This window comes from Nipponia nippon, unplaced genomic scaffold (genome assembly GCF_047370975.1).
Source record: "Nipponia nippon isolate SJK-2023a ecotype South Korea unplaced genomic scaffold, ASM4737097v1 scaffold_47, whole genome shotgun sequence".
Taxonomy (NCBI): domain Eukaryota; kingdom Metazoa; phylum Chordata; class Aves; order Pelecaniformes; family Threskiornithidae; genus Nipponia; species Nipponia nippon.
Genome location: NW_028262366.1, coordinates 807,564 through 818,551, shown reverse-complemented (window position 1 = coordinate 818,551; position 10,988 = coordinate 807,564). Strand labels below are relative to the sequence as shown.

The window sequence follows — 10,988 nt, the reverse complement described above, 5'->3', positions numbered from 1 at the left end:
TCTCCTCCTTCTCCTTCTCCTCCTTCTCCTTCTCCTTCTCCTTCTCCTTCTCCTTCTCCTTCTCCTTCTCCTTCTCCTCCTCCTCCTCCTCCTCCTCCTCCTCCTCCTCCTCCTCCTCCTCCTTCTCCTTCTCCTTCTCCTTCTCTTATTAAACTATTTTTATCTCCACCCACGAGTTTTCTCACTTTTCCTCTTCTTCTCCCCTTCCCGGGTTCACCCGCAGTGGGTGGGAGCAGCCCAGCGCTGCCCCATCCCGACCTGCCCCATCTCCATCCCCGGCCCTCCCGGGGGATGCGGTGAGTTTTGGGGGGGGGGAAGGGGGGAAGGGGACCAAGGGTGGGTGCCGGTCCCACGGGGAGGAGGAGGAGGGATGGAGAGGAGGAAGGATGGAGAGGAGGAGGGATGGAGAGAAGGAAGGATGGAGAAGAGGAGGGATGGAGAGGAGGAAGGATGGAGGAGGAGGGATGGAGAGGAGGAGAGATGGAGGCAGAGGGATGGAGAGGAGGAGGGATGGAGGCAGAGGGATGGAGAGGAGGAGGGATGGAGAGGAGGAAGGATGGAGGCGGAGCGATGGAGAGGAGGAGGGATGGAGGAGGAGGGATGGAGGAGGGATGAAGGAGCACAAGGCATGGAGGAAGAGGGATTGGGGAGGAGCAGGAGGCGGAGGGATGGAGGAGGAGGCGGAGGGATGGAGGAGGAGGAGGAGGAGGAGGAGCAGGAGCAGGAAGAGGAGGGATGGAGGAGGAGGAGCAGGAGGAGGAGGGATGGAGAAGGAGGAGCAGGGGGAGGAGGGATGGAGGAGGAGGAGCAGGGGGAGGAGGGATGGAGGAGGAGGAGCAGGGGGAGGAGGGATGAAGGAGGAGGAGAAGGAGGAGGAGGGATGAAGGAGGAGGAGAAGGAGGAGGAGGGATGGAGGAGGAGGAGCAGGGGGAGGAGGGATGGAGAAGGAGGAGGAGCAGGAGGAGGAGGGATGAAGGAGGAGGAGCAGGGGGAGGAGGGATGGAGAAGGAGGAGGAGCAGGAGGAGGAGGGATGGAGGAGGAGGAGAAGGAGGAGGAGGGATGAAGGAGGAGGAGCAGGGGGAAGAGGGATGGAGGCGGAAGAGGAGGAGGAAGAGGAGGAAGAGGAGGAAGAGGAGGAAGAGGAGGAAGAGGAGGAAGGATGTGGCTCCACTACTCACTGTATCCGGGTCACAGAAGGAGCCACCTCCCCGGGGACCACTGAGCCCCGAGCCTGGGCATCCCGCAGGTAGCCGGGGAGGGGGGGCCTGGGCCAGCTCCTGGGGGGGGAGGTCCACGGGGGACCTGGGCCGTGGGGCTGAGCTCCGAGGGTCCCAGGGGGCGGCTGGGGTGGGAGGTAGATGCGGGACAGGGTGGTGGTGGTTGGGTCCTGCCCAACACATGGGTCCTACCACCAGCTCCAAATGGGTGGTTGATGATGCTTTGGGAGACACGGTGAAGGTGGTGGTCGGGCCCATCCCACCCGTGGGGTGCGAGTGACCGTGGGACCCCGTCACCGCATCCTCTTTCTTCTCCAGGTCTTCCCAGGGGAGCAAATGGATGTGGTGGGAAAGGGTGGCATGGAGAAGCCCTTTGGGCAGGTGGGCAGCAGGGGAGGAGAAGGGCACGGTGGTGCTTCCATGGTCCACGTGGACCTTCTCTGTCTGGGAACCCTCAACAGATCTCTTTCCCATGGCCTTTTCTCGTGTCCTCATGCCCCGTGAGCTGCATCGGTGTGGGGTTGTAGCCTGGGGTCACCACCACCGCCCCTGTGGTACCACGGGAGCTGCCGAGCAGGGTAGATTTGGGCATCAGAGCCTTCAACTTTCATGGGAACTTTGGTAAAGGCAGTGCCCTGACTTGGGCTTGGGATCTTTGTTCCTACAGCTGACGGGATGGCGGATGGGAAGGAAAACGGTTTGGAGGAACCAGAAGGGTCTGAGCTGCTTTTGGACGCATGTGAGGTGGAAATCCCTCAAGAGCCAAACCCAACGGCAGAGTACGAGTGTGAGAGTCAACCACAACAAGCCTCCGAAGAGCCGAGCAATGACGGATGCCCATCACCGAGAAAGGGTGGGCGGCTGCAAGCCTGCCATGGGAGCCGTGCAACGAAGAGGACCTACGGCTGCAGCAAGAGAGGGAAGAACCTTGCTGGGAAGGCAGAAGGGAGCATGCACACGGCCATCTATAGCTGTCCCGACTGCGGGAAGATCTTCAGTCGGAGGTCCTTCCTTATCCCCCACCAGCGCATCCACACCGGTGAAAAGCCCTTCACCTGCCACGAGTGCGGGAAGGGTTTCCGAGTTGGGTCAGCTCTCAACAAGCATCAACGGATCCATACGGGCGAGAAACCCTACAAGTGTTCGGACTGCGGGAAGCGTTTCCGTCTCACCTCCACCCTCAGCACCCATCGGAAGATCCACACCAGGGATAAACCCTACGTCTGCCTCATTTGCGGGAAGACCTTTCGGTTGAGCGCCTATCTGCTGGCCCACGAAGGCACCCATAGCGCGGACAACCCTTTTCGGTGTCTGGCGTGCGGGAAGAACTTCAGCTTGAGACGGTACCTGGCCATTCATCAGCGGATCCATACGGGAGAGAAGCCGTTCAAGTGCTCGGTGTGCGGGAAAGGCTTCAACCGGAGATCGACCCTCATGGTTCACCAGCGGGTCCATACCGGGGAGAAACCCTACAAGTGCCCCGAATGCGGGAAGAGCTTCATCATGAGTTCAGACCTCGTCGCCCATCGGAGAATCCACACCGGGGAGAAACCCTACAACTGTCTCAACTGTGATAAAAGCTTTCGGTTGAGCTCCCACCTTACGAGACACCAGCGAAGCCACACCGGGGAGAGACCGTACAAATGTATGGATTGCGGGCAAAGCTACACGGACAGCTCTGGGCTCATCAAACACAAGAAGATCCACATGGAAAAGAAGCAGAGGACATCTCAGGGAGCCCACCCAGGGGAGGGACGTTATCAATGCCCCTACTGTAGTAAGAGCTTCCATGCGAAGTCAGCTCTGGTCCTTCACCGGGCTACCCACGTCGGAGAGCGACCCTATAGATGCTCCAAGTGCGAGAAGACCTTCAGCCACAGCGCAACGCTACTGAAACACCAGCGAATCCATACCGGGGAGAGACCTTTCAAGTGTCCCGACTGCAAGAAGTGCTACAACGATGGCTCAACCCTTCGGAGACACCAGAGGAGCCACACCGAGGAGAAACCCTATAAGTGTCCCAGTTGCGGGGAATGTTTCAGTGCTATCGCGGCTCTCCTGAAGCACCAGCGGTTCCACACCGAGGGGAGACCTTACAGATGCTCCGACTGCGGGAAAAATTTCCACTCGAATTTTCTCCTCGTCACCCACCAACGAATCCACACGGGAGAAAAACCCTATACCTGCCCCATCTGCAAAAAAACCTTCCGCCAAGCCTCCCACCGTACGAGGCACCAGGAGATTCACAGGAAGACCAGGGCTGGCGTTGCTTTGCGTGATGTGTCCGAGCACCGCCAGCAGAAAGGAAAGACCCGGCACAGAGTGGGAGCAGAGGTGGGATGTGATGATCAGATCACGAGTCCAGATGGGGGTTCCACAGCTCAACAATAAAAGGATTTGAGATGCCCCGAGTCCATCAACTGGTCCAAGTTACTCATCCAGAGAAGACGTGTCCTGTGTCCTTACCTGATAACCATGGTTGTGTACGTCTTTGCACGCCCGGATACCAATTGGAGCCCAGTATTAGCGAGTTACTGGTGACACGGGGTTCCCATGTCACTCTTTTTGTAGCGTGACCCTGATTCTTCTCACCCTGTTGACACTGAGTGCCTTTGGGCTAAGGCTCCCATGGCTCTCGTTTTTAAATTTAATATTATTCCCTCATCTCCAAGTCCGTCTCCTCCCAAACTCATCGCAACCAAGCCTCCAACCGTCCTTCGCGACTCACCCTTGACTTCATCCCCCTCCGTGACTGGGAAAAAATTGTACTCAACAACTACTTCGGCAGTGCTGGGTTAACGGTTGGACTCGATGATCTTCAGGGTCTTTTCCAACCTTAACGATTCTATACTTTTGGATCCCACCTGGTCCTTAAAACGGGTCGAGTGAGCAGTATTAAATACATCCAGACTGGACCCACCGTCTCGTTTAGCGTTGACGAGAGATGGCGAGCCTGGCTCCGTAGCGATGTCCTACCTCAGCTCACGTCCACACAGGGACCGCCCCTTTTTGGGGACCGGCGTGGAAGCGCTTGACGGTATCGACGTCAAAGTCGCGGTCCATAAGCTAGACGCAATGACTACCTCGTTGTGAAATCTTCCTATTCCCTTACGATCGTCGTTAAGTTGGGAATGGGACCGTGGTTGACCCCAAACAGTGTCCCTTGAGGAGAACATCCAATTTATGGTGAGCGCGTTATTATTAAACACCATAGGGGTAACCCAAAGGAATTTTTCCTTGGCTTTGAGTTGTCTTCAGACCCAACGGTGGCTTCAAGCTGAAACCTCAAGGTGACACCAGAAGTCTACTTGCTGAAATTCATGAAGTTGCCTGGGACGATGCCACTGAATATCACCGACAAGCCCGGTGGCCCTCGGGAAACTCTGCTTATGATGGAAATGTGGACGTAGCTTGGCTCTGGGAGACGCTGCTTCTGAAAGAACCTACCCCATCTCATCTTTGGGTCTACGCCAAGGCAGATCCACGATCCAGCTCCCGGACAACTTGTCCACGCTGAAGATCGGATCCCAGAGCCCGGCGCGGGCTCTGTAGATGAAGGGAATTCCTCCTGACCCCCTAATCTGTGCCTTAATTCCCTTGGGCGAGCCATTTCCCATCGCGCCCCCGTGAACCCACCGAGATGATGCTCACCTACACCAGGAACGGCCGTTCACGTCTACACTCGTTTTATTTTCTATATATTGACTCCTTATAGCCACACTACAAGTATGAATCGACCTATATGTATCTTTACTACCCAATCGGGCTGCGATTTTACCTATACCGCCCCAAATTACCCCTTATCAAGTATTCTCCACTAATTCGACCCTCTCCCACCACGAATTTCTCTCTTATTCAACATTTTTGGGTTGGTTTTTTTTTTTTTTTTTGCAGCGTAAACTCTGAAATCAGCTATCTAAACAGGCGAAAATAAACTTTAATAGAATCGACGCTTTTAATACAACTTCAATTTTAATAACCGCTACCGGAAAAATCAGGCAAATTCCAGAACGCGTTCCAAAAATAGTCGAATATCGGCGGCGGGAATCCATTTTAGGACGATCTTCCGTCCGTCCGGTCGGTTTTTTTTGTCCAGGTGATGTTTGCACTGCTCAACACGACAAAAAAAAAAGATGATTTGATCAGGGAATTTGAAATGCTCCAAGCCCCTTAAGGATTGTAATAGATATGATAATTAATTTTCGCTCGGTATTGGTGAATTATTGGATTTACTGTTGTTTCGGTCCAGAAAATTGTATTAGTCTTTGCACGTTTATTCGGAAATAAATGGTTTTATTCCTAAAGCTGTTGGGCGGGTGCCTTCCTAGAGAGCGTTTTAATTGCTGCGGGGCGTTAATGAGTGATTTTAGGGGGTGCAGGGAGAGGGAAGGGGGACGAGGAGGTGGCACCGGGGGGGGATTTGGGGCTGGGGGGACACACACACACACACAGAAGGGTCCCCAAAGGCCGGGTACAACTTTGTCCCCAGCCCAGGGGGTGATGGAGCTGCTCACCGCTGTGATGAGCGGTCCGTTCTCAGCCTGGGGGGGATATTGGGGGGGGGGTCCCCAGGAGGTGTTTTTTTTTTTTTTGGGGGGGGGGGGGTGTTTGGAGCTTTGCAGGACTCCAGAGCTGAGCTGTAAATATCCCTTGAGAGATATTGGGGGTCCCCGGGACGTGGTTTTGGGGGGGGGACGTCTGGAGCTGAGCCACAAATACCCTCTGGAGGGTCCCCAGGAGGGGTTTTTTTTTGGGGGGGGGGATATTTGGAGCTCACAGGACTCCAGAGCTGAGCCGCAAATGTCCCTTGGGGGGAAACTGGGGGGTCCTGGGAGGGTTTTTTTTTTGGGGGGTGGTGGTGGTGTTTGAAGCTTGCAGGACTGCAGAGCTGAGCCTCAAATACCTTTTGGGGGGTCCTGGGAGGGGTTTTTTTTTTTGGGGGGGGGGGTTTGGAGCTCACAGGACTGCAGAGCTGAGCCACAAATGTCCCTTGGGGGGTCCCCGGGAGGGGTTTTGGGGGGGGGGGATATTTGGAGCTCACAGGACTCCAGAGCTGAGCCGCAAATGTCCCTTGGGGGGATACTGGGGGGTCCTGGGAGGGTTTTTTTGGGGGGGGGTATGTCTGGAGCTCGCAGGACGGCAAAGCTGAGCCGCAAATGTCCCTTGGGGGGATACTGGGGGGTCCCCGGGAGGTGGGGTTTTTTTTTGGGGGGTGCCGGGTGGCGGCTGCCGGCAGAGGGCCCCGGCCGGGGGGGGTGGAGGGATGCGGACCCCCCCGTTGGGGGTTGGCCTTCCTGGGTCAGGCACCGCCGCCGCCTCCATTGTCAACCCGCAGCCCCGCAACCAACGCCCGGTACCGGCGGAGGGGGTGGGGGGGGGGGAACCGGTCCCGGAGCCTCCGGGAGAGCCGGGCGGGGGGACCCCCGGCAGCCCGGAGAGGGGGGACCCCCGGCAGCCCGGAGAGGGGCGATCTCGGAGCTGGGGAACCCCCGGGACCCCCGGGAGCTGGAAAGGGGCGAGCCCAGAACTGGGGGACCCCCAGGAACCCCCGAAAGCGGCCACCCTGGAGCTGGGAGACCCCCGGGACCCCCGGGAGCGTCCATCCCGGAGCTGGGGGACCCCCGGGACCCCCGGGACCCCTGGGAGGGGCCATGCCGGAGCTGGGGGACCCCTGGCAGCCCGGAGAGGGGTGAGCCTAGAGCTGGGAGACCCCCGGGACCCCCCAGGAGCAGTGATCCCAGAGCTGGGGGCCCCCGGGACCCCCGAGAGCAACGACCCTGGAGCTGGGGAACCCCCGGGAGCGGCGATCCCGGAGCTGGGAGACCCCCAGGACCCCCAGGAGTGGTGATCCCAAAGCTGGGAGACCCCTGGGACCCCCGGAGAGGGGCGAGCCCAGAGAAGATGGAACCCTGGGACCCCCTGGACCCCAAAGCAGGGATCATCCCCCAGCGAGGAGACCCCAGCCCCGGTGCCCCACAGCCCCCCCATGGCCCCAGGACACTTGGGGGGTGGGCAGGAGCATCGTCCCCCTGCCCGAGCTCTGCCCACTCCCCCCCAGTTAACGGATCCCAGAGCCCTTTTCTTCCCCAGCCCTATGGGAGCCCTTCTGGGGGTTGGTGGTCCCTGCCTCAGTTTCCCCCTGTGCAACAGAGGGGGGGCAATGGCCGGGGGGGGGCTGGATGCAGACCCCCACCCCTCTGGGTCGAACCGGGTGGTCCATCGCAGTCCTGTTTCTTTCCCACCCACGTCTGGGTGCTGCGTTGGGTGGGTTTGGGCCGAGAACGGGTGATTTTGGGGCTGAGCCACAGCCGGGGACGTCGCTGACCTTGCCCTTGTCCTTGTCCCCTCTCCGGCTCCGGTGGGACAGGGCTGGCGGGGACGTGACGCTGGTCCTGCTCTTCCCATAACCACATTTCCCAAGCAGGACAAGCTCCTCATTTCTCCTCCACCTCCCTTTTGAGGATGGATCTTCGTATTTATAACGCCGGCCCCGCGTCTTGGCTGTCTCTCAGTGTTTTGGAGGGTTTTTGGGCTGTCTCTCGGCGTTTTGGAGGGTTTTTGGGCTGTCTCTCAGCGTTTTGGAGGGTTTTTGGGCTGTCTCTCGGTGTTTTGGAGGGTTTTTGGGCTGTATCGTGGTGTTTTGGAGGGTTTTTGGGCTGTCTCTCGGTGTTTTGGAGGGTTTTAGGGCTGTCTCTCGGTGTTTTGGAGGGTTTTTGGGCTGTATCGTGGTGTTTTGGAGGGTTTTTGGGCTGTCTCTTGGTGTTTTGGAGGGTTTTTGGGCTGTCAGCGTTTTGGAGGGTTTTTGGGCTGTCTCTCGGTGTTTTGGAGGGTTTTTGGGCTGCCTCTTGGTGTTTTGGAGGGTTTTTGGGCTCTCTCTCAGCGTTTTGGAGGGTTTTTGGGCTGTCTCTCAGCGTTTTGGAGGGTTTTTGGGCTGTATCGTGCTGTTTTGGAGGTTTTTTGGGCTGTATCGTGGTGTTTTGGAGGGTTTTTGGGCTGTCTCTCGGTGTTTTGGAGGGTTTTTGGGCTGTCTCAGCGTTTTGGAGGGTTTTTTGGGCTGTATCGTGGTGTTTTGGAGGGTTTTTGGGCTGTATCGTGGTGTTTTGGAGGGTTTTTTGGGCTGTATCGTGGTGTTTTGGAGGGTTTTTGGGCTGTCTCTCGGTGTTTTGGAGGGTTTTTGGGCTGTATCGTGGTGTTTTGGAGGGTTTTTTGGGCTGTCTCTCGGTGTTTTGGAGGGTTTTTGGGCTGTCTCTCGGTGTTTTGGAGGGTTTTTGGGCTGTGTCTCTCGGTGTTTTGGAGGGTTTTTGGGCTGTGTCTCTCGGTGTTTTGGAGGGTTTTTTGGGCTGCCTCTTGGTGTTTTGGAGGGTTTTTGGGCTGTCTCTCGGTGTTTTGGAGGGTTTTTTGGGCTGTCTCGGTGTTTTGGAGGGTTTTTGGGCTGTATTGTGGTGTTTTGGAGGGTTTTTGGGCTGTATCATGGTGTTTCGGAGGGTTTTATGGACACAAGATGCTGGTGGTGTCCTGCCCGTTGACTTCCCAGTAGGGATGGATTTGGGCAGGAGCAACCACAACCCAAACCAGGGAAAGCGCTTACGGCTTGGTTTTCTCCCCAAACCCAGGATTTCCCATTCCCAAACCTTGGCCAGATCAAGAAGAGGAGGCTGCGAGGAAGAAGAGATGCTACGAGACACCCAGGCAGGTGAGGAAGAATTTGCTTTTGACCTTTCATCCTCTCTTCTCCTCTGTCCTCCAGCCAAGCATCGCTTCTGGCTGCAGGACAGCCCCGTTGCTGACGCCGGCCTCCCGGAGACGGATCTGGGAGGATCTCCTTCCCCTTTCCTCTGGCACGGATGCAAATCCCCTTCCTCTCCTTGTTCCTTCCTCCGGCAGGTGATGAGATGAGGATGGAGAACACGGAGGAGAAACCCCACCGGCAGAACCTTGCGGAAGAGGCTGTTTTGAAGGGCTCCATGGAGCAGGAGGTCAACGGGGAGGAAAAACCAAGAAGATGCTCCACGGGGAGAGGTTGCAAACCCACCCCGCGAAGCTCGGAGGAGGAAAGACCAACCATCTGCGAGGAATGCGGTCGGAGCTTCAGCCGGAGCTCGAACCTGGTGGTACACCAGCGGTTGCACGCTGGGGAGAAGCCCTACAAGTGCTTGGAATGTGGGAAGAGCTTCAGCCGGAGCTCCCATCTCATCACCCATCAACGTCTGCACACCGGGGAGAAGCCCTACAAGTGCTCCGATTGCGGGAAGAGCTTCAGCGACAGCTCCACGCTCATCACCCATCAACGCTTGCACACCGGCGAGAAACCCTACAAATGCCCCGATTGCGGGAAGGGCTTCAACCAGAGCTCCAACCTCACGTCCCACCAACGCACCCACACCGGGGAAAGACCCTACAAATGCCCCGAGTGCGGGAAGAGCTTCAGCGTCAGCTCCTACCTGATCCGCCACCAGAAGATCCACACGGGGGAGAGACCCTATAAGTGCGAGGAGTGCGAGAAGACGTTCAGCCAGAGCTCCAGCCTCATCATCCACCAGCGCGTCCACACCGGGGAGAAGCCCTACCGGTGCGTTGACTGCGGGAAGTGGTTTAGGAACAGCTCGGACCTCATCAGGCATCAGCGGACACATACGGGGGAGAGACCCTACCGCTGCCCCGACTGCGGGAAGAGCTTCAACCGCAGCTCCAACCTGATGACCCACCAACGCATCCATACCGGGGAGAAGCCCTACGAGTGTCCTGAGTGCGGTAGGAGCTTCACCGTGAGTTCTGCCTTGATTAAACACCAAAGGACCCACCGGGAGGGGAAGCCCTATGAGTGCCCCGACTGCGGGAAGAGCTTTATCCGCTGTTCGAACTTCATTACCCATCGGAGGACCCACGTTGGGTAGAGAGCTGGTGACCCACGTTGGGTAGAGACCTGGCTGGTGGTCCCCACATCTTCCTCGTTCCCTCATCCAGGGACCTGGATGAATGCAGGTAGGAACATCCATTTGCTGAGATGGGCTCAGCTGTGGGACGCAGACCAATGGCAGAAATTCATTAGGAGGAGTGGACTTATTGGCTTTAGACTCCAAAAAGTCAACATCTGCTTGGTCCAATAACTTCTTCTGGTGGCATCAAGCGACACCAGATGGACCACGGGCTTCTTCCACAGCCAAATGGCGGATGGATTTGGGCACAGACCAAGATTTTGAAGGTGCCTCTTGGGACTCAGCTTCTTCGGGAAGGAAGAAATGGGGTGGAAATGGTCCCACAACTCTTAGGACACACCAGGGTGAGTTCTTCCTCATTTACAGGTTGGGTTTTTTTGTTTTTTTCACGTGATGTTATTTGGTGGCATCATGCAACCCCTGTCCTGCCCATCCAAGGTTCGTCTTTGGATGAATAAACCCTTGAGTTGTCCAAAGGGCTTCAGAAGAGGCTCCTGCGGCATCTTAGGGATGGAGATGGGCACGGCCCAGCTCCACGTCCCGCTCTTGCTCCCTTTGTGCTGCCCAAAATAAACAAGAACTCAGCTGCAATAAACTTTTCCTCCCCTCGCCTCCTTGGTACGGCTTCGTTGATCCCAAAATACCTCGTTTTCATCCAGGCTGGGGCTTGGCCATCTCTAGGGTTGAGTTTTTCCAATGGTGCTGCAAGGATGGGAATGGTGGGATGACTCCATGGATGGGTGGAGGGCGAGGAGGGCAGGTGGGCTTGTGGCGTCCACGTTTTGGAAGGATGCTACACCCTTACGACGTAACCATCGGCGCCAAATAAACCTC

General features: G+C 57.1%; 1 protein-coding gene across 1 annotated transcript; it reads left to right on the top strand.

The window, feature by feature from the left end:
• The first annotated feature begins 1,109 nt into the window (after nucleotides 1-1,109).
• LOC104014486 (uncharacterized) lies at nucleotides 1,110-10,749 on the top strand. The gene is given in 3 exon segments (XM_087730107.1): nucleotides 1,110-1,247; nucleotides 1,886-3,483; nucleotides 9,270-10,749. Coding segments are annotated over 2 exon segments (2,646 nt in total). The 5' UTR covers nucleotides 1,110-1,247; nucleotides 1,886-1,893; the 3' UTR covers nucleotides 10,326-10,749.
• Nucleotides 10,750-10,988: the final 239 nt, after the last annotated feature.